Source organism: Syngnathoides biaculeatus, chromosome 5 (genome assembly GCF_019802595.1).
Source record: "Syngnathoides biaculeatus isolate LvHL_M chromosome 5, ASM1980259v1, whole genome shotgun sequence".
In the NCBI taxonomy this organism is placed as follows: Eukaryota; Metazoa; Chordata; class Actinopteri; order Syngnathiformes; family Syngnathidae; genus Syngnathoides; species Syngnathoides biaculeatus.
Window position 1 is genome coordinate 25430866 of NC_084644.1, and position 24178 is coordinate 25455043.

The following is a 24178-nucleotide window of genomic DNA, read 5'->3' on the forward strand; positions in this document are numbered from 1 at the left end:
AAATGTAATATACTACGTAAGGGCATATTTCACCTCTTACTGTAACATGAACATGCTTTGTATGACAGTCATGAATACAGTAATTAAGGGCACTGCGGCAGCAATGCAGCCATGAGGTTTAATGAGGTTGAAAATGCAGGATAACTGGCTGGCTTGTGGATTTAGGAGCTGAGTCGTTGCCAGCTCATGACAGATGTTGCAGGGAAAGAGAGAGAGTGCGTAGAATGAAGGTGAAAAAACATGGGGAAGAGAAAGGTGAGTCAAATGACACGCTACAGAGATAGATAGTGAGAGAGAGAAAGAGGGAGTGAGAGAGTGAGAGAGAGAGAGAGAGAGAGAGAGAAAGAGAGAGAGAGAGAGAAAGAGAGAGAGAGACAGAGTTGTTACACAAAGTTGACTATAACTTTTAGCAAAGTCAAGCAGTTCAATCACACACGGGTGCTCCAGAGCACTTAAGTTCTTATCCTGCATGCAGTCAGTGGAATAGGACAGGCATGCATTATAAGCAACATCTGGAGCGGGTGGGGTTGGGGAGGTTATTTTGTCCTTCTAGGCAACTACAAGCTGCATATGTTTTCTCAGGGAAAAAAAACAAAAAAAAACATTCAGAAGATGAAAGGTTGTTTAGTACAGAGGCTTGTTTTAATTTTGGAGAAGTTTCAGAAAGCCTAACATCTTTAAACTCATCAGCAATGCTCTCAAAGGTGACTCCATAGCTGTTAGTGAAGTGTCTTTCTCATGTGATGCCTTTTATGCATTTCTTCTGATGTACTCTACTTGGTTTTCCACTGGCACAAAGTGAACGGCACAGATTCCCTCTGCGGTTCACATAACTGCCACTTGATATATAGTGCTGGACAAAGAGATGAAATATTTCACAATTACAGTGATGGTGCCTAATTAATTAGGTGGTTTGAAACATCAGACAAATGTAGTTTATCACAAACTTGATTGTCAAATGATAAAGCCTGTCATGCTGTTGTCTGGACAGTGTATTTGAGTATTGATGTTTTTATTTGTGGGACTTACAGAAAAAACATTGGACATTTGTCGCTTTAAAATTGTGAGATTTTCTTATGAAACTTCAACAACATATGTACATTTTGGCAATACATTGGGCCACTGGCACTGCCCCTGTACAAGATGAAAATGGAAGCAAATATACTAAATTTTCATTCAAAGGTCCATTTTTTTTAGCCCTTGTCCTCATTTGGGTCGCAGATGAGCCAAGCCTTTCCCAGCTGACTTTGGACAAGAAGGTACACACTGGAATTTTTGCCATCTAATCACAGGGCAATTTTACCAAATTTTACCCACTTAAATATGCACTGCATACAGTACATTAACAAGTGTAATCTGAGGAAAAATTCTGATGAAATGTTAACGTTGATAATTTGTTGTTAATGTTAATGTTAACACAGAACAATCTACAGGGGCTCTCTGCAGACGTATTTTCTCTACATGCATTTTGAACTCGGTAGATTTTACTTTATTTGTATCTTCTTGTCCATCTCACATTTTTTCAACCCGTCCTGTTATTAAGCTTCATTGCCACGCAGAATGGTTGCTCTGCAAAGCAAAGCCCAAGAGACCAAGAAACATTTTTTTTTTCCGAGAGCCATCATCACCCTGAACTCTCCTCTTTCCTCTAGCTGCGCTATTAATGCAAAGGCATTTCTATATCTTGAGCAATACTTTTTATACATTGCGTGTGACACATTTATTTTTTATTGATTTGTATTTACTTTTATTATTATTTTTATATTGCTTTTATGTATGCAGTGACGCAGGAGAAGCTCATTGTACACTCGTATTATGACAATAAATAGCATTCATTTGTTCATTGTACAGTTTTGGTGTACAACACAGGAGTTTTAACTACTCCCTCTGGTCTATTATTTTATTATTATTATTATTATTGTTTATTGGTGCCGTGTGATTGGCTGGCAACCAGTTCAGGGTGTAGCCCGCCTCCTGCGCGTTGACAGCTGGGATAGGCTACAGCACTCCCCACGACCCTTGTGAGGATAAGTGGTTAAAAAAAATGGATGGATGGATTGAAATTGTTTATTGAAAATGCAGCTAGGCAGAAAAAGTTTTTAGCTGATTGTCAGAGGGACAGAACAGACAAGGGTAATAGGGGAGCGAACCACAGCAGAATAGTAGACAGTCTAGAGATTTGACCACATATAACATCACAACAGTCAAATTGTGTTCTTATTTATGGATTGGACAGGACGGGACGAACTAACTAACTAACTAACTAACTAACTAACTAACTAACTAACAGACCAAAAGGAGAGAGGAAAGAAAAGTCCAGATCAGGACAAGATCATACAGTTAGTGCTATTAATGAGTGTTGCGGTGGAACACTTTTTATAGTCTAAATATTTGTATGACTATGTGAGTTGATATCTTAATATACCTTGCGTTATTATTAGTGGTCCATCACAAGCAATTAAAGCCTACAGTGTGTATATGAAACTCATTAGCAAATTAACACCATAAGCATATCACATCCATGTTACTTCACGGGTGTACGGAGTTGCTGCGCTGGAATATTGAGGAATGGTGGGCTTTGCCCCCTCCACCTATGCAAGGTAAGCCAGCGAGCCCATACTGCAGTCGACCCAGCCAGGATGATGCCACTCACTTCCCAGGACGCAGGGCGGTCCCTCAGCACAACCAAAGTATCCTGACCAGTCCCAAGGGTACTGGACCGCCAACCCCACCCAACACATTCCCATCACTGCCACCACCCTTACTACGCCTGGATAGCTTGGGAGCTCCAACCAGGGCCTAACGCAGGAGCCAGCTGCCATTAAAAAAAGGTCACAGCCTGCCAGAAGTGAGCCCATGTTAAGCATTTGACGTGAGCAATGACGGGTGAGGGGCCCCAGAAAAAGGGAGAAGAAGGTGGGGACCCATTGGGAGAAGAGGGCAACCCACATAATCCATAGCCAACAACTGAATGCATTCATCTTTTATTTCTTCTTACACATAAATGCATCTATGATGGACTAGTTTGGGTGCAAGATTCCTAAATAGAACAAAACTAATGTAAGTGCACCAGGCTAGTTAACAAAGAAGAATGTTAGAAGAAAATTCTGTCATTCCCAAGGAGAACTTAAATACAACTTGGTATTGTTGCGGTTTTTAAGCATGAGCCCAATGTGGAGCTTTTTTTTTAGTGTAATGTTTATTCTTTTAATTTGGGTTGGATGAAATTTGAAAGTGACTTAAATCAAAAAGACTCAAGTAGTCAATATTTTCTGAAGAGTTAAGGGAAAGAGGAAAATTAGTCTACTTTCCACAAGGGCATTCTTATATTCTATCTTCAATTATCGTTCCTGATGAAGAACGGAACATGTTAAAGGGCCAATGTCATGAAATGCATGATTTTTAGGTTGTTATTATTGAAAAAACGGTAGCTGACATGGACCCATGTTTTTTTCACCACAAAACATGATTTTTACGTATACAGCTTTTTGTAACTCCCACCATGAAAATCCTCTCGAGGGATTTGTTTTCGAGAAGAAGCAGGAAGTGACGTACATTGCAGGACCGCCCTCAAGTGGACCCGTTTGTTTCTATTAGTTTTACCTCCTGGAAGGTAGCTCGTTGTTCCTTTGTGTTAGCCAAAACATGACATTGCTTGAACACTCGAGAGGATGTTACCCTTCAGAAGGTTGCAAGAGACCCGGTTTGTTGTGAAAAACGGATTGCATGGATGCAGAGGACAAGAGCTTCGTGGGTTCCAAATGACAGGTAGGTGTGTATACAGCTACTAAAAAAAATAATAGTTTGGGGCGGACCATGTAATCGGTCTCTCATAACGTAACAAAAGAGCCGCGTACATATGACGGGCGTGCTAAATGTGTTGATGTGCACGTCAGACGGCGTCGGACTCACCGGCGAAGGCTGCTGCATTGCCTCGCCAGGAAGGAAGAACGCTGAAGACAATGCCGCACTCAGCTCCATGCGACAACCCCGAAAAGCGCCCAGGCTTCACGGTGCTGTTCATAGCGGACAGCGGCGGCTATGAACAACGCCCTAAACCAGCCCGGCTCGGCTCCATGATAAGGCACATCTGCGCTGAAAATGAGCCACACAGGCTAAGGCGCCGCGTCCGCCGGTCAAAGCTTTGGTGAAGGCTGCGCGTCGGGCTCGCAGATGGCGGCGGCTCTGAAGAACGCTTCCACAATGCCGGATTCAGTCGCATGCGACAACAACGCCGTAAAGCACCCAGGCTCGACGGTGTTGTTTATTGCGTACTGTGGCGGCTATAAACTACGCACAAAAGGAGCCCAGCTCGGCTCCAATATAAGCCACTTTGGTGCCGAAAATGAGCCACACCGGCCGGCTGTGATGTGAAGTGGATCGGAAGGGGAGGTAGTTTGGCCGTGATTGCATATCATCTGAATATGGCTCGAAACAATATGGTAATATTGCCCCGGTCTCTTGTTTTCATTGGCGAATGTCCGGGGTGACGTCATGGACAGGGATGCAGCCAATATGGCGACCACTTGGATGTTGTCGAATGACACTTCTGCAACTTTGCGCATGGGTGACGCGCTCTCCGTTCATATTCATTTTTTCGTATAGAGATGGAAGTGAATAATGTGATTGTGTATTTTTCATTACAATATCTATTTTAGAACGTTTATAGGGATGACACTTGACCTTTAAATGTGATTGTGAACATAAGAAGCCCCCTCTTTTCTGCATTACTGCGAAATTAAGTGTTATTCACACTTTTCTTCTCCTTATTTTTCATTACAGCAACAAGAACAGGACCCCACCAACCTGTACATCTCCAACTTACCTGCGTCCATGGATGAGCAGGAGCTGGAGAATATGCTGAAACCCTTCGGTCATGTCATTTCAACCCGGATACTGAGGGATGCCAATGGACTAAGCAGAGGGGTCGGCTTTGCCAGGTACAAATTATACCTGCAATATCATCCTTTATTTTAAATTTCAAATCGAGATATAAAAAATGAATTGATCAACTATTAATGAAATAGATATTTGTGATAAGACGATATCCATTCAAACGCAGATATTTTAAGTTCTTTTATGCAATTGTTGTTATCGTTGTTGTCCAGAAACAGAATGTGGTTGTATGTAGCTTTTATAAAAACTTTAGTCTTCAACAGTTGCATGTAGAATGGGAGTGTCCACAAAGTGTCTACATCGTAGGTCTTTCCTAAATAATAGAAAATTTCATCTACACATAAATATACTGTCAATCTTATTTCTTCTTAATAGAGGAACCCAATGTGTCAGAATTTGGTTTCTTTTATTTTCTTCTGGCTTCTGCCTCTGGCTAAAAAACATTTGACAGACAACAAGTGTGGGCTTGCGGACACATTTTTACAAAATGCAATTGGTGACATTTTACTGCAGACTGAGGGAAATGTTTTTCAATATATTTTACAGTTTATGTGTAGCCTAACCATAACAGAACAAACATGCAACCATACACAAACTAAAATTATGTCAAAGTGCAAACCCCCCTCTAATTAAAAAGAAGGAACTTTTTTTGCTGAAATTCTACCTGCCACAACATGGTTGCACGCAAGTGGTGGCATGTAGTCTCACTTTCCCTGCGTAGCGTGCCAGCGATCAACATCCAGTCAGGTCTGTCTTCAGGGTCACTGGTTATGGGAAGGAAACCCAGGACCCACACACAGAAGAAAACCTTCAGTGATGACACACACACACACAACCTTTCTTGTCACCATTTTTCTCTGTGACACACACACGCACACTGGCTTTGCTTGCCAAGCAGGCAATTAGTCATTGAGCTGTGATTGGGGGAGCAGAGCTGAATAGGGGCAGACAAAGAGGACATGACACACAACAGCTCAAACTGAATGGAGCTTTTAAATGGGGACAAAGCAGGGGGAAACCCCATAGAAAAAGCCCACACAAGCTCACAAGCGCACACGCACGCACAGAGAACACACTGACCCAAGTCGTTTTCCTCATAAATACGTAAACAATCAGAGATCATATTATGGAAGATATTTGATGTTTTTCATATCCTTATATTTCTTTCTTGTGAAATGGAGTCTGTACCAAGAGAAAAAAAATACATTTCTCCCGAGGTGTGATCAGATCACTTTACTTTTGCTATCTCCTAGGATGGAGTCAACAGAGAAGTGTGATGTGGTGATTCAAAACTTCAATGGAAAATTCTTGAAAACTCCTCCAGGCATGACAGGTAGGTTCATGTATCCCCCATGACTGTAGCTTTGTGCTGTCGAAGCTAGTTTGGGGCCCAGCTTTTTGTGCCTAGGCAGAAAAATTTCACAAGACACCACCAGACAAAAACTACAAAAATAAAATGACGATGATTTATTTCTCAGTGTGAAATCTGAAATGTAGTTGAATATGAAGCTGATATACGCACAGCAAAGCATGCCTTATTCCTATGTTGGAATGGCAACGGGAAGATACGGGGGGTTTCTTACTACGTCTACTCCATCTCAGAGACATCCCTTGCAGTTAACAATATTGTGCATTTGTAATTTCCTTTTAAAATTATATTTGTGTGGACTTTCGAAAATATTAATTAAAAAGGACAACACAATCAGAGTGTATCATACTGCAGTTTTACTGCATGCTGAAATGATCATACAGTACAACCAGGGATGTTGTAATTTCATAAGAGTGATGATTGTTCGAACCAGTCACTGAAGTGGTCTATTTTTTTGTATGTGGTCCCAAATACCTGGCAGCACTTTGCATGCAACATATATGCATTCTTAATATTCTTTATAGTACTGTTTCATTATCTTAGCTTTGTCCAACACTGGATTGAGTATAGAGAGGAAACACAATAAGTTTAGTGGGTTTAAAGTGTGATCGTGGTTTGGATCAAACAAAACTGAAGGTGTGAGGAAAAGCAACACAATAAATGATGGTACTTATATAATGTGGCCCGACTGGTTAGAGCATTTGCCTCACAGTTCTGATCACCGGGATTCAAATCTTCCTCCAGCCACCCATGTCTTGTCCACGTGTTTCTCATTGTCTTGTCAATCTTTGAGTTTCTTTCAGTTCTTGTCGGACCATTGTTCATGTCGGTGCCCTTGTCTGTGCCATTGATAATGTCAATGTCTTTGCCCGTGTCACTCGTTTTCGATGTCAGTTTATCCGTCTCTCTACGCCACGTCTTGTCTTTTTCTCAGTTTTGGTTTTCTTTCGATGTTTCTTTGTGTTGTGGGATTTTTCCTTTTTGGACATTAAATATTTTTTGGAGACTCCTGGACTCTGACTTGCCTCTCAGCTTCCCTGCACTTGGGTCCTCCACATCTTTGCCTTCCTCGCCTTCACAAACCCTAACTGTGACAGTGGAACCAAAGTTTTCCTGTCTCCAGTGTCCTTTTTACAAGATTTATGATGAATAGAATCCTGTGTCATTTATTCCATAGCATGCGCTTGAAATATTTTGACACTTTGGAATGTAACATTTCTGTGGTGAACAGCACAGTACGGTGGAAACACTGCAGTGTGTGTCTTACACAAATTGTGATCTGATGAAGTTGAGAAAATCGTGCCTCAAATGAAGGATCAAACATTAAAGGCCACAGTATGTAAGCTTAAATCTCATCCTCCGGATAAGGCAGACTGCACTCCCTAAGACTTCCCCGCAGGGAAATCACTTTGTTAGCGTACAATTGCTGAAAATTCAGTTAGTAGAGAGAAAGCCATTGTGCAGTCATGCCTGATTGAGGGGATCATGACGAACACTGAAAAATGTCAAGTCAGGATCCCTCAAGTAACACAGTGTCACACACAAGCAAGTTGCCAGCTCAGAGGGGATGTAAATAATAACAGTGATGTATGTGGAAACCAGTTTGGAAGTTTTCTTTGCTGTAATTGTACTAAGGAGGCACCTTGTGTTCCTAGCCTTACTGTTACTTTGTTGGGAATATGTTCATGCCTACCATAACCGTCTGGAAGTATAAAATGGAATTGATGGAGCTCTGAGCATCTACCCGTAGTTTTTGTAAAAAAAAATTAGTCAATTCTAACTCACCACCATTTTCATATCAAAACTACAAATGAGTACACAGATCACAAAGAATGGGGGAAAAAAATACTTCATCGGAAGTCTACATATTATAAGGTTACATTTTTAATTTTACAAGAATGTAGTTTGAATTATATAATAAAAAACATATAATTTAAGATTAAAGTTGGTTAGTAATTGTTCAACAATTTAGTTACTGATTTAGTTAGCCTATATTTTGGGACAGAAAAAAGTTTCATGTAATTTCATAAAGTTTGCATCTGTTGCATCTTCATTTATCAATCACAAGTAGTTTGCACAGTTATGTCATTATATTAGCTTATTAATATATGACAGGTTTCTATAGAGACAAAGGGAAGCTTTAGGTTTATGACAATTTAGTCATTTAACCCATTTCTTTAATATTGCATGTTGTAATTTGGTTTTGGAGGAAGTATCATGCCCAATACTCTTTTGTAATTTAAAGATGACCTTAAATATAGGAAGGATAAAAATGTTAATATGAAGAGCATGGCACATTCATATCCTTTACATATCCAAAGAAATGATACAAACCTTTTTAACGCCATTTTAATGCTTGCTCTGTCGAACAGATTGTATCTCAAATATGCCAATGAGGGCACATTACCCCATAATAAATTAGGCTCAAAAACTGTTTTTTTTTTCACAATATGTTTTCCACATGTTTTTTTTGTGTTTTCATTTTTGATCAGTGGCCTTTTATGTTTCATCTTATTGGATGGCGAGTAAGTGTCACCAGCTGCTCAGTTTCCTGTGGCCAACTCCTGCTGTTCATGCTGGTGTGTGGACGCGCATGGATTTATTTGGAAATGTGATTAAAGGGAGCACATTCAAGTGGAAACATGACCAATGGTGTCATCTTCCATTCATGCAGCTTTCTGTCTGTAGCCTCTGTGAAACCGAATTGACTAAAAAGGCATTTGTTATGCACAACAAAATTAGATGTGCTTGAGCTGATTGAAACTGCCACCCCAAAAAAAAAAAAAAAAAAACACCCAGAAAATTTCCCAATGCCTTTTTACAAGAATAAAGGCCTGATAAACAGCCACAAAACATTATCATATAGGCAGAAAAAGAAACTGTGGATGTTTTAGTTCAGCTCTAGATACTTTGTAAATTCTCTAATATTTTGAAACTCAGGACCATGGAAGACATCATAGATTATCGACAATGCAGGGACTCAGCTTTCCAGCCTTTTTTGACTTCTGCATTTTACTTTAATAGTAAACTCTTATAACAGTGTTTGTGTAGTTTTATGACTTCCAAACCAACATATCTGTACTTTGGACTTTGCTCTTTATGAGAATACTTTGTTGATTTAAATAGTGGCCATCTGCTAATGTTATATCAAGGGGGTTTGTGGAGTCCGTAAAGTCTTTTTTTTTTCATTGTTTTTGTGGGGTTACGGGGGTACAGAGTTTCTTAGCACATGGACATTGTGGTCATGTATGCACGACATACAAACACATACTGTACTTTCACATTCTCTTATCCGTATGACTCATATGTGCATATGTGCATTTCTGTGACAGTTGCAGTTACATGCCGATAAAAATGGTGATATATTTTGGTGTTGGTCTACTTGGACATTTTATGAATTTAAAAAAATCCCATCTCTTAATTGAGGCCCCTTAGCGTCCTTCTGTGTACGACCTTGTGCTTGTTTGTTTGATTTTGTGTAGATCACTTATTGGTAATTGCCTGTGCATTTCCCTGTGTGTTCCTTTATTACCACAGCTTTTACGAGGTTGATGCATTGACAAGAAATATTTCAATATTTAGCTGCAATATTATTTCAACATGATGACATGACTTCTGTCACAACTCATGAACATGTCCGTCCATCTCTGGGTGTTTCTTATTTAACCTACAGTAACATGTGCAGTATACTTTGGTTGTGTTTCCAGTTGGAGTTTTGCAGTTTGGTTTATGGCAATGTCAAGCGTGAGCAAAAGTATTGGATCCTTAGATGGACGATGCTATGATCTGTTCACATCACTAATCTATCACATGCATCTGTTGTAATTCTTTTCCAAGCCAAAGTCTCTTTCAGTTGATGTTTGCTTCAGGGGATTATTCTTCTCTGGTCTATTGAGATAAAGTCAAGGAGGCTTTCTTGACCTGTTTAAAATTTTACTTTCTGCACCTCAAGAAGCTGTTTTGGCAACGTGCACTGGTTCAGTTTCACTGCATTTAAAAAAAATCTTCAGAAACAGGTTTCTGTCATCTTTCAAGTTCATTTAGCTGCTGCCATTGTGTGTTCTACAACTAAAGATATTGGATAGATCTGCCCTCTTTGTTTGATTTAAATTATCAAAATTGGTCTAAATGTCTTCCAAATATTGTATTTGATATAATCTTTTATTCCATTCCGTTTTTTTTTTTTTTTTTTATTCCAGACGTATGGTATATCTTTACTTGGTTGGACAGAAGTCCAATTGCTGTTGTCAATAAATATTTCCAATTGATATTTTTCTGGGTTAAGAAGCAAATAACTTGCTTTCTGTGTAATGATCAAAAGGTAAATATTTCCGGGCTCTTTTTTTTCTTTTGTGTGTGGTGCTCTTAGATAGTTATGGTGGTTAATCATCATCCAATTCACCCCAGCTAGGAAAGGCTTTAGAGTACTATTATACATTCATTCATTCATTTTCCATGCTGGAGCCTTTCCCAGCTAACTCTGGGCAAGAAGTGGGGTACACCGTGAACTGGTCGCCAGCCAATCGCAGGGCACATATAAACAAAGAACCATTCACACTCATATTTGAGCATACGGGCAATTTAACTGACCACTTATGCTTTTAAGATGTGCGCCCAAACCGGAGTACCTGGAGAAAACCCATGCAGGCACTAGAGAAGATGGAAACTCCTCGCAGGAGAGTTCAGATTTGAACCCGAGTCCTCAGAGCTGTGAGGCAGATGTGCTAAACAGTCGCTCACTGTATAGAATTTGCATATTCTAACCTGTGCTTGCATGGTCTTTACCAGGTACTTTTACTGGGTCTCATCCACATTCCCAAAACATGCATGTTAGATTTCCTGAAGACCCTACAGTATAAATCCTGTGTTTAGCTAGCATTTAGTTCAGGTTACCTGAAAACCAGGTGGGAGGGGCTCCAGTACACTTGAGAGTCTTATGATAATGATAAGTATAAAAAATGGACAGATGAGATATGAATGTTTTACAATGGCAAGAAGCAGTTAATAGCCTAATAGTACCATTTGGACATTATTTTTTGACATTTCACTAAATGCTCATTCATTGAGGTTACTGTGTAGCCAATTCAAATATTTACACATAACATACCCAGACACTATAGAAAAACAAATTAAAAAGCAAGGGCAACAATAACCATATAAAAATATGAAATGTAGGAGAGCCAATTAAAACAGGAAAGCTTGACTAAATGCGATCCATTAAGGAGCCAGTTCTGCCTGCAGTAATTTTCTCTGGGAATCAGTATTGTCTACACTGTGCAGTAGGTTAGTCAGCCAACTTAGGTTGAATAATAGAACTGCCCCATGCAATGTGGCTTTTCTATCACTTGAAACGCTTGCACAAGAAACACGCATTAATGTATCAGATTCATTTGACACTATTTGTGATTATCTGGTCATTGAACTGGATATTGTAGCAGTGTGCCCACACTCAAAAATTCATCAAAGTCATCACACTCCTCGATAACTTATACTTAAAAGAATGTTCTTTTTTTTTTTTAGAGAGATTTTGCGAAGAGCAACAGATTGTCAGAATGACAGCAAGCTTAATAATATGTTGGACATCCTTTTAGCAGATTTTTCCTCAGGTGATATTGGATGATAACTGGGCAAGAAAATGGATGAATGGATAATATTAACAGCATTACCAATTTATTGTTGTTCATTGACCTTTGTATCTTTTTCTGATGTGAACAAGAGACATTTACAGTATTAAAGGGAGGACAGAGATTTGAGATACTCTACACTAAACTCTGTAGGTATGTTGATGCCGATTTGTCACCGTCTTTGATGAAGCCAATGACAGTGGTCTGCAAACTTTGGGAATTTGTTCGGTGGGTGCGCTGAAGTGGAGTTCTTTGTGTCAAGAGAAAAAAGCACCGGAGGGAGGACACATTCTTGGGGCACCCCAGTGCTGCTGGTGCATCTGTCCCCCAGCCTCACCTGCTGTGTACTGCCCATCCGTAAGCTGTAAATTCACTGCCAGATGGCGAGCAAGACGCTCAGGTGGAGAAGCTTGGAAGTGAGGGTTGCACGTATGATGGTTTTGAAGTCCACAAACAGTATCCTCGTGCTGGTCCCCAAGTTGTCAAGGCGTTCTAGGATGAAGTGCAGTCCCATGTTGACATTGTCCTCCACAGACTAGTTTGGTCAGTATGCAAACTGTAGGGGCCCCAGCAGGGGACCTGTGATGTTCTTGAGGTGGTCCAGCACGAGGTGTTCAAATGCCTTCATGATCACAGATGTCAGGCCAATCGGGCTGCAGTAGTGTTACGTCCGCGAGAGATTTGTTCAGGAGAATTAATGTTTAGAGTGAACAAACTGAACTGAATCAGTTCATGAAATGATTTGTTCTTTTTGCTTGACGAGTCAATCGCCTGGGAGCGGAAACAGAACTCTTTAAACATTCTGTTACTCACTTCTAAATATTCAGCAAATGATCTGCCAGCGTCATGGAGGTAGACAAGGGACTTAAATGAACTGAGTCATTTGATGACTGAACTGGTGTACTGAGGAACTGAAGAGTGATTCGTAAATTTGTGATCAACAAAGGCGTAATGTCTTAGTACGATGAGTGATGCGTTTGCCAGAGGAACGATGTACTACTAGTGAGCGTACTCGTGTTTTTCACAGCAAGTCCTGACATTCTCGTGGGAATAGCTTTCACACTAGCAGTCATTTATTCAAACTAACGGATAATTTTGAGTCAGTCAAGCACTTTAAAACCAGCACACATTTAAAATAAATGTAAATGAATAATAAATGCATCTATACAGTGACTACTTGAACACCATGCTATATTCTCCAACTTAGAAATCATGGAGGGCTCTGAAATTTTCATCATAGGTGCATGTCCACTGTTTGAGATAATCTGTGTGATACAGCTGCAAAAAAGTATTAGAACACCTGTCTATCAGCTAGCATTCTAACCCTCAAAGACATGTTAGTCCCCCTTTAAAAGTCCACCTTCACTCAATGTATTATCCTGAATCAGATGCACTTTTGTGTGAGGTCGTTAGCTGCATAAAGACACCTGTCCACCCCATACAATCAGTAGGACTCAAACTTGTAACATGGCCAAAACCAAAGAGCTGTCCAAAGACAAAATTCTGCAACTCCACATGGCTGGAAAGGGCTACAGATAAATTGCCAAGCAGTTTGTTTGGTGAATAAAGGTCCACTGTTGGAGCAATCATTAGAAAATGGAAGAAACTAAACATGACGGTCCATCTCAATCAGAGTGGAGCCCCATGCAAGATATCACCTCGTGGGGTCTCAGCAATCCTTAGAAAGGTGAGGAATCAGCCCAGGACTACACAACAGGACTTGCTCAATGACCTGAAAAGTGCTAGGACCACGGTTTCCATGGTGACTGTTGGTAATACACTAAGATGTCATGGTTTGAAATCTTGCATGGCACGGAAGGTTCCCCTGCTTAAACCAGCACATGTCAAGGCCCGTCTTAAATTTGCCAATGACCCATTGGATGATGGAGCGGAGTCATGGGAGAAAGTTCTGTGGTTAGATGAGACCAAAATGGAACTTTTTGGTCATAATTCCACTAACTGTGTTTGGAGGAAGACGAATGATGAGTTCCATTCCAAGAGCACCATCCCTACTGTGAAGCATGGAGGTTGTAGCATCATGTGTTGGGGATGTTTTTCTGCACATGGGACAGGATGACAGCACTGTATTAAGGAAAGGATGACCGTGGCCATGTATTGTTGAGATTTTGGGGAAGAACCACTTTCCCTCAGTCAGAGCATTGAAGATGGGTCGTGACGGCGGTTTTCACCATGACAATGACGCGAAGCACAAAGGAAAACCAAGGAGTGGCTCCATAAGAACCATATCAAGGTTCTGGCGTGGCCTAGCCAGTCTCCAGACATAAACCCAATAGAAAATCTTTGGAGGGAGCTAAAACTCCATGTTTCTCAGATACAGCCCAGAAACCTGTCTGATCTAGAGAAGATCTGTGTGGAGGAGTGGGCCAAAATCCCCCCTGCAGTGTATGCAAACCTGGTGAACAACTACAGGAAATGGACATTTCAAAAATTCTCAACACAACAGAAATGAAATAAATTAGCGTCAAAGTCAGTCTCAAGATTTTGTTTGAAATGTCACGTTCCGGTACTCTCCGGAATGTCACGGCAAGACAACATTAAGCCTGAAAGTGAAAAAGCTAGACGATAATGAGGAAGTCTGTTGCATACGGCTCTTCTGCGTCAAATACTGATGGAATCACCTTACATGAATGGCCGAAACATGAACGGACAGGCAGGTTATGGACCAGGTTTGTGAAGACAAAGCGGGTGCATTGGACATTCAAAGTAGCCAGTAATATGGTCCAAGCATTTCAGGGAGGACTGCTTGTAGGAAACCCGGTACAGCGTTCACTTGACTTCTGTAGCAAGTAAGTACATACATGTTCAATTGATTAATATTGACAAGTATCTACCTAGTTTTAAATGTAAGTACAATACCGATACCGTGATGTTTAGGAGGTGATGAAATTTGGACACTGTATAGAGTTAGTGTACTGTTGACGCTGAGGTCTTCCTGAAATTATACTTTGGCGGTGTGTGGTTTCCAGTGTTAGGTGCATTATTTAGAATATGGGCTAAATCTTTAAATGCAGAACAATACTGAAGGTTTAGATTTTTGTTTTACGCCGACTCTTTCGCTAGTACAACAGCAACAGCAAACAACTCACTGTTGTGTGCAAGCAGCCTCCGACGTTTAAACGTGTTTGAATTTGATTATTTCGTCAACAAGGTGTAGGTAGATGTCTTGAGGCACCTACCAATCTGTGTTTTGGGTGCAAAGTTTCACGTCAAGTTTTTCAGGTCTCGCCGAATTTCGTCCTTGTGTTGCATTCGATGCTCAGACCGTCACACCGGTTCGAACATATATGGTTGAATTACACCTGCATGGGATGTTTTTCAAACATGGGAAAAATAAGAAAATTCCTCATCTTCCGTTCCTAACTCTTCCACAGAGCATTCTGTAGATCATGGTTGTTTGTCACTATGCCGAGTAGGGGCATACACCTCTTCTAAGTGTTATGGGTTGGGTCCCTTAACTATGTTCTAGTTTATTTACCCGCGGCTATGTGTAGCCGCTCACTGTGTTCCATGTTCTCGAAGTTCAATAAACACTCATTGCTTCGGAAACCTGTGTGATCTCTTATGCACGCACAAGAAGCCAGTAGCATTTACACATTCCATAAAAACTTCATCACTGTTGTCTATCTATTCTAGATCACGCTCGCGTGTATGATTGTCTATATAGGAAGCCATTTCTGTACTGGGGTTGTCTTTGAGGGACGTCACACAGAAGCATTTTCAAAAGAGCCTTGGTTTGAAACAGACATGGGAGGCATTCAGATTACAAAGAAAATGTGCACTTTGGCGCTAATGTATTTCATTTCTGTTGTGTTGACAATTTTTAATTTTTTTTAACGAAATTTTAGCTACATTTGCATGATAGATAAATAAAATACATTTCCTCTGGATTAGACCTTTTAAGAAATCCTTTTTTTAGTTCATAATAATATTACATTAAACATATAGCATTTCTCAACATTGAGACACATTCCACTAATCAGATGATAATAACAGACAGGTGAGTGAGCAGGAAGGAAGCTCTGGTGGCTGATGCTACTTTCAGCGATGCTGTGCACCGCAATGCTGGAAAGTCACAGCAACTGACTAGATGGACGTAAGCAGATGCAGAAGATTTGTTGGTAGCTGAGCGCGCTGCACACAGTTTTTTTTTTTTAATCGTTCATACTTTAAAATACAGTATGTGTATATATAAATGTGTAGAATAACTTGAAACAAGCAATAATGGGGGGATTTTTTTTCATTTTTACAAAAAGTAACATAAAAACATTAACTCGCAACTCGAGTTCGCGATATCTTTGAATCAATCCCCAGCTAACTGTTGTTCGTTTATGAAAATTAAAAGCAACTTTTCAACTTCCTCCAAGATCTGTGGCCTGTGCTTGCTCAATACCGTTACTCCTTTAGCAACATCACTTGCTTTAAGGGCATGCTTGTGTTTCAGAATGGTGCTTATTGTCAATTTCGCCATGCCGTCCCCTTTGATAGCTCAGAAACACGCACACCAGATTTGTATTTGGCTATCAATTCTTTCTTAAAGTTGACAGTTTTACCCACAACTTTCCTTTTTTCAGCACTAGCAGCCTTACTACTCCCACTTGCCTTCATAGGAGCCATCATTGGGGGTTAATAGTTCTCACTAGGAAGAAAAAACAGTCACTACCGGGACAAATCCGCCTAGGCTGCGTTATAGAGAATAACACAGCACATTGTGGGTGGGTCCGCTGGTTGCGCCGCGCCCGTTATGTTATTTCCGTTTTTTTTCTCGGTGTTCGAGTACCGGATTTTTGTTCAAAAACAGAAGCAAAAAAAATATCAAAATTTTCATTTGAAAACCAATTTGTTCCAGAACAGGTACCTTCAAGAACCGAGTATTCACTGTACATGCCAACAACAATGTATACGCTGCTTTGGTGAATATGTTGAGTCAACGTGAACTTTAGGGCTGGATCATGAATGGAATCAGGAAGCACTTAAATTAATGAAAAATAAATGAACGATTTGATGTACAAATCTTTTCAACCAATCTTTTTAAAGAAGAGATTCGAGTGATTCAGTACTTTCAAAAGAACTGCCGTGCCCATCACTAGCCTAGTGTTTCAGACCTGAGATTGCAGACTTCTTGGGAACTGGGATGACGGTGGAGGATTTGAAACAGGATGGTGCTTCACCCACTTCTAGAGATTTAGTGAAGATCACTGTGAAGATTGAAGCAAGCTGGTCAGTGCAGACTTTGAAGCATGATTGAGACAAGGTCTGGGTCTGCCACTTTGTTGATCTTTTTTTCTTTGAAAATACATGTCAAATCCTATTCCTAGATGGTCAATGCAAGAGGGAGAATAAGAGCTGTGATAGCGGTTGGTGGTGCGGTTGAATGAGTGGGAGGTGTGAATCTCCTTTTCAAGTCTGCAGGAGAAGGTGTTCAAGTTATCAGCTTGTCCTTTATTGCTCGCTGCTTGTAGTGTGGGTCACTTGAAGTTGGTGAGCAATTGGAATCCTTGCCATACTGACTTAGAGTCGTGAGAGGTTTTTCCATTTTTTCACCATAACTTCTCTGTCAAATGTTAATTTCTTTCTTCAGATGTTTTTTTAGCACAATAATACAGAGTTCCATAACCACTTTGATAGGCATCCAATGTATTTAACCACTGTCTTTTTCCACTCCTGCCAAGTGACAATTTGCCGTCACACACTGATCGCTCTCTCCATGGATACTGGACCATCATTGCGCCTCACTTCAAGGGAATGAATAAACTAAGGTGCTTTGGTTGGTGGCAAATAAAGTGAGGTGTGTTTATGCCCACCTGTGTAGACAGCCTCTTTTGTTAACACACACTGAGCACATCTGTGAGATTATAACACCACCAACACCCCCCCACACACACACACACATACACACAGTTACACCATCTCCCAATTCCACATTAGAGCTTGTCACGAAAATAGAGCACAAAGACGAGACAGCTGAACCTGGAAGTCTCACCTCCAGTAAGCCATCAATGTCTCTTGTGGGTGGACGAGTGGTTCATTAGAAGGAAACTGTGCTGCAAAATAATTTTTATTTTAAAAATAAAATGCCATTTTACCTTGCTGTACTTGTGCTCCTTTCCAGCTGACTGCGCTATCTTGGGTTTGTTCCCACTTGACTAATTGTATTTATATGAAAAGTTATTTTTTTTTCCATTTCTCAGGTCTGATAATTCGGAGCATGTTGAGCGATGCACAATGGCAGCCCTTTACCTAGGGTGAAGCTAAAAATGTTTAGTGTGTTAAGCATGCTAGCTTGGTTTGTGCCACATTTGGCATGCTTTAATGATTAGCCTGTGGCTTTGTTTCCATGTCGACGCTGGTCCTTGATAAGATCATTTGAGGGGCTTGACATACAGTGATAGTGTTGTTTCAGATGTTGGTGCGCAAGTATAGAGAGTCTGTATGAGAAAGCTGAAAAATGTTGGTTGCCATCACCATTATACAAAACAGTGATGGGTTCAACACACAGAGCACCCAGATTTTTAACATTTTTGTTTTTCCTGGTTCTAAGATTGTCTCTGTGTTTGTCCCTGTCTGTTTCTGTCTACATATTTGCCACCTCGCTGCAGCCCCTGCAGAGCCGTTGCTGTGCAAATTTGCTGATGGTGGCCAGAAGAAGAGGCAAACCCAGGCGAAATATCCACAGAATGGACGACTGTGGACACGGGAAGGAGAGGTGAGTCTTCTCACGATGTAATTTTTATTCAATGATGGAAGAAAAGCACAAAAAGTTACATTTTGTTACATTAGTTATTTAAAAGATATTCACTCAAAGAGTAACAATTATCACAACTATCTGTTTCTTATGCCGTTTCTTACGTCTTTAATACCCATCCAGTTTCTGAGCTACTTATCCTCAAAAGGGTCATGGGAGCAAATATGATTTTAATATTTTTTAAATGTTCAACTTCATCCATGTATCCATATAAAGCTTTCGTATCTTCTCACCATTGCTCAAATAGACCTACCTACAGATGGTGGTGGAATTCTTTTGTCAATCTCAATGCAATGCAATAAAATGTATCAATATATTTACATATGTGGGACACGAAGTTATTTCCATGATCTTATACCTTTAAAATTAAAATTATCCTCCCTTCAGTTTGAAAAGGGAGTTTAAACAAGTCATAACTTTTAATTTGGTGATTTAATGTACTCTTATGCACTCTAGTTAAAAGTGGGTGCCTTGTGTGATTGATTGATTGATTGATTGATTCATTGATTGATTGATTGATTGAAAAAACAAACGAAAGAACGAACCTTTAACCAGGCAAGGCAACTGAGAAATCATTCTCGTTTGCAATGCTGACGTGCCAGCAGACAAAAATGTGATCAAGAAGCTGAAACACATTTCATATTTTTATTGAGAAATCTTGGGTTCTTTTGATAGTTTTGAATCAGGACAGTGCATTAGACTTTTTTTGTAGATTAAAACAGTGATGGTCGTATTAATTACGCTTTGATTTTACCGGCCTGCCCACTTGATATAAAATTAGAATGTGTTTGCCCCTCAACTATAATGAGTTTGAACCCCCCCCCCTCCCTGATCCTAACAGAATAAGGTTCAGAATAATCTGCAGGAAAACAGGGTTTTTAAACTTTTATATAACTCTGAAACCACACTTTTATTTTAGTGCAGTTTAAAACTGAGCTTGACTGGTCCTTTATTGGATCATCAATGTCTTTCATTTCAATGAAAAGTGTGAAGTTGAATTAGAGATACTGCAGATAATATAAAAGCTGTCATCTATAACAGTATTAAAAATGAACTGATAATACATGATTATTTATGAAACTACTGCTCAGCATTATTGGTCTGCACCCTTATACACACTGACATTTGGGAATGAAATGACATTGCAATTTAACATTGAATACAGTCGAAGTTTGATGCATCGTTGCACAATGTAGAAAATGTAATGTAAACCAAAGACTCCATTTACAGAACAAAGGGAAGTGGCACTTGTCACTGCCCACACAGAATACAGAAAAAAGGAGAAGAATGAAACGATATGACGTGTATAGATGACATTTGGGACTACATTTTTTATATTTATTTGTAGGTACAACATGAAACCTCTCAATAATTTATTCTGGCAAACTTGAATTGTATGGATAAGGTGGTATAAAAAAGGTGTGGGTTGGATACGAAAAAAATCTGAATTGTACTGTTGATCTTGACATGTTTCCTTGAGTCAAAAAAAAAATAATTTACCTGAAGTGTGAACAGATCCTAAGAGACACCTTTTTTTGTCCCAGCTTGGTAAGTTTTGGGGCGAAAAAGCACTACACTGTCGCAGAAGAATGTATTCCGTGGACTCAGCAGAGGTTTTTGGAGAACATGATTCCAGCAGAGTTCACACATACTGTACAGCAGGGATGCTCAATGCGTTGACCGGTTGCTCGCGAGGCAGTTTGGGTCGATCGCGACGGCCTGCTGAAAAAAAAAAAGACAGCTATATTTTTCTGACCTTTAGCTTTAGAATTATCAAACATGAGTATGGATGCTGGAGTAAAGAAGAAGACAAAAAGATATCACTTTCATACAGAATGGGAGGCGGACTTATTTTTCACGATGTCCTTTTCGAAGTGAGTTTGCCTCATCTGCCAGTGTAATATTGTAATACCTAAGAAGGGAAATGTGGAGCAGCATTTTCGAACTGTTTATGGAAAATACGACGCCGACATTCCGCCAAATTCAACTCTTGTGTGACTGGACATGTCTAACATTTGCTTCGTTTAAATGCGTTAAGTGTGTGTTTGATAGTAACAGTAATTTGCCAGCAGAGGGCGCTGTGTTGCAGCCGCCAGCCATTTGCAGAAGAAGCTGCAGTACATTGAAACGTATCGCGTGTGAGAACTGTTAGCGGATGCCATTTATGTGCTGTGAACTAAACGTGTATTCTGTGCTGTTTACAGAAAAAAAAATAACTTGAATATGCTGCAGAAAGAATTGGGTGTCCAGTCCAGTCCTTGAAGTGTAACATTTATACATAAAGAATCCCAACATATACTTATAAATATATTTTGCGTTTTTTGTAGTGGGTAGATCTTTGTGGCTTGGTCATTGTATTTCATCATTGGTCATTCTAAAAAAATAAAGACATCCACCAATATCTCCCATTAAACCCCCACCCCTCCACCCCCCGCCACCCCGCACCGCCCCAGTCGATCGCAAGACGCTGGCTGCTTGAAAAATAGATCTTGGGGTAAAAAAAGCCTGGGCACCCATGCTGTACAGTATCATCCTTGCTTGATCTATTTCTGTTCTTTCTCTGGCAAAGAAGCTATATTTTTATCCGCATCTATGATCATCTGGCCCAGTGTAGCAAGTTTATGCAAAACTAACTCAAAATTTTTTTGCCTTTTTTTTTTCCATTTTTCAAAGACAAAATGTACTTCCCAAGTTCTCCTAAAAATGTTATCTCAGGTGAGTTTATGAAACACCAATGGTGTACTTGCAGAAGTCATCAAATGTATTATTTTTTTGAGAGTTGTATCTCCCTTCAAATATATTTGTTCTCAGGTTGAAATACATATTGATGTATAATGATTTCTGTTCTGTTCTCTTTTTTTGTTGAAAAACTGTTAGGCCATTCTATCAATAGTTTATAGATCCAAACCAGGCAGGAGACATGTCTCAACAAAAAGAGTATCAAAACAGTTCTGCACCATTATCGAATTGCTGACTTTCTCTGACAAATTATGAAACATGATGACCAGTTTTTACCTTTCGTGTCCCACATTTTGTTTCCACAGAGTAGCATGACGCTGACATATGACCCCGCCACGATACAAAATGGGTAAGATGGAATAGTTTCTTCCCAAAATTACAAATATGCCCCATCTTTTCTTTGTCTGTGAACCTGCAAATAATCTCTTGTGAAACTTAGATGCTTTTTGTAGTGCAAACCCAATTCTAAAGAAGTTGGGACGTTTTATAGAACCTAGACGAAAACGGACTATAATGTTTTGTAAATTATGTTCTACTTATATTTATTTGAATACACCCCAAAGTCAAGACATTTAATGCTAAAATTGATAAACTTTATTGATTTTAGCAAATAATCATTAACTTGAATTTTTATGGCTATGACATGTTCCAAAACAGCTGGGACAGGTGGCAAAAAAGACTTAGAAAGTTAAGGACAACTCATCAAACATCTGTTTGGAGCATGCAACTGGTGAACAGGGTAATTGGGAAAAAATGGGTGCCATGATAGGAAAAGGAGCATCCCTGAATTTTCAGTTATTCACAAGCAAAGGTGTGGTGAGGTTCACTTCTTTGTGAACAAGTGCATGAGAAAATAGTCGATATTTTGAGGACAATTTAGGGATTTCATCATCTAAGGTCCATAATGTCATCAAAAGGAACTCACTGCAAGTAAGCAGTCAGGCCGAAAACCAACATTCACTGCACGTTACCTTCGATCCCTCAAGCGGCTGTGCATCAGAAACCAACATCATCACAAAAAAAACTGCAAGCAAACGACATGTTTCTTTCAAACACAGGAATTCAAGTTCTCGAAAGAAGTCACGGCTGATTCTCCGAAAATGGGACGTCATATACTGTACTATGGCGCTCTAATGGTGCTGGTTTGCACGTGGATCCGCTTACTTCACTTGGTGTACAGCATATATAGTGTATAGGGTACATAATTTTTGCTTCTCATGCTCCTATTGTCTGAATCCCCATTATTGGTCCATTCTTGAAACCGTTTCCGAAATAACAAGAAAAGAAAAAGGTAGTTTATCTATTCAGGCTTGCTGAACTGAGGCCAATTGAGCTACGTCAAGCTCCCGTGTTATATCCAGGCATCTCATTTTGACAACCGTTTTGACAAATTCAGTTTAGTTTTGTTTTCTTTTCTAAACAAATGAAGACTTTATTGTTGATTTATATGCCCTTGGGGGCAGAGGGCAAATACATTTTGACATAATATTGGGCATCTCTTTTGCATTGTGGATGTCACACATATAAAACCGCATAGATGAGCATTGTTGCAGCGCCACTGTAAGATTTTCATCAGCCAAGACCCATTGCAGTGCTTCCATAGAGATGAGAATTGGCCTGTTTCAAGGGGAAATTGGAGTTTGGACCTGTCTGCTGTGAATGCTGCCAGTGATGTGATCCCAGGAGATGCTTTCCTCCAGCTACCACTCCTTCTCCTCCTCCTTGTTGTCTCAGCTTTCCTTTTACTTTGTTTTGTTACTTTCACCCTGGTGGGCTTTTAACCCCGTTGTCTCCTAAAGACCACAGCAATTACTTTTCACTATACTTCTACTGACTGCATAACCTAAATGTGCCTTCAATTGCTCTTAACTCGTGATTTTATTTCTACATTTATATCAATTGTTAATTTCTCTTCTGTTCTAATTTCTCCTATCCCAGTGTGTGAGCGAGGACATGTGCACTCACACTTATTTGCGTACTTATGTTTAAACCCTCTCTGACCTGTCCTCCGAGGTCAGCGGAGCTCCTTCCGGCCCAGCGCCACAAAACTGGTAAATGCTAATGCGGCTAATTGAAAGGCGGAAGGTAGGGAGAAGAGGATCTGAATAAAAAGGAGAGGTTCAAAATGAGGGTGTAGCAGATATAATGTCAGCCCAAGGAGGAGAAAAAGGTAGGAATCAATCACGGGTCATTGTGAGAATGGTGAGACTTAAGACTCTGAAAGCAATTTAATGTAAGCAGCTTCTGCACATTTCTTCTGCCTTGATTACCTTTTTGTCTCTCTCTAGTTTCACCAGGTCCTCTCTTTTCATCTATCTTCCCCTGCCCACACAGCCGTATCCCAGCGTGTTCTCCCACACTTCTCTCCTGCACAGTGTTTCCTAGGTCGCCACTAAATCATTCACAAATTTTTCAGACTCCTAACAGTGTGGCTAGGTCAAACAAGGGATTCATAGATGGAGTTGAAAAGAAACCCTATACCAATTTTATACTCGCAATTACAGTGTTCTGTGTGTGCCTTACACAGCTGTACTCGAGTGCTTATTGACAAAGTGTTGTTGTGGGCTAATAGCCTCCATCAATAACCTTGGATCTGTCCTCTATCTACTATTTTCCCATTCAGTACACATCACTTATGAAAAATACAATAAACAGGCACAAGACCAATGAAAAACCTGCCAGCAGTTGCTCATACACAGAGTGGTTGTCGGTGTGTGGCCAGGCCATTGCCCTATGTGCGGCTGCCTCTGGTGGCAACTCCTCAACTGCGCCTCATTGGCTCTAATT

The 24178-nt window shown here is 40.1% G+C and overlaps 1 protein-coding gene across 1 annotated transcript in view; it reads left to right on the forward strand.

Moving 5' to 3' along the window:
* The window catches only part of LOC133500774 (RNA-binding motif, single-stranded-interacting protein 3-like), a 162706-nt gene that overhangs the window by 108227 nt on the left and 30301 nt on the right, over positions 1–24178 (forward strand). The window contains exons 5-8 of the mRNA XM_061819889.1: positions 4783–4940; positions 6150–6229; positions 18507–18613; positions 21697–21740. Coding sequence (XP_061675873.1) covers positions 4783–4940; positions 6150–6229; positions 18507–18613; positions 21697–21740 — 389 coding nt within the window. The remainder of the gene's footprint in view (positions 1–4782; positions 4941–6149; positions 6230–18506; positions 18614–21696; positions 21741–24178) is intronic.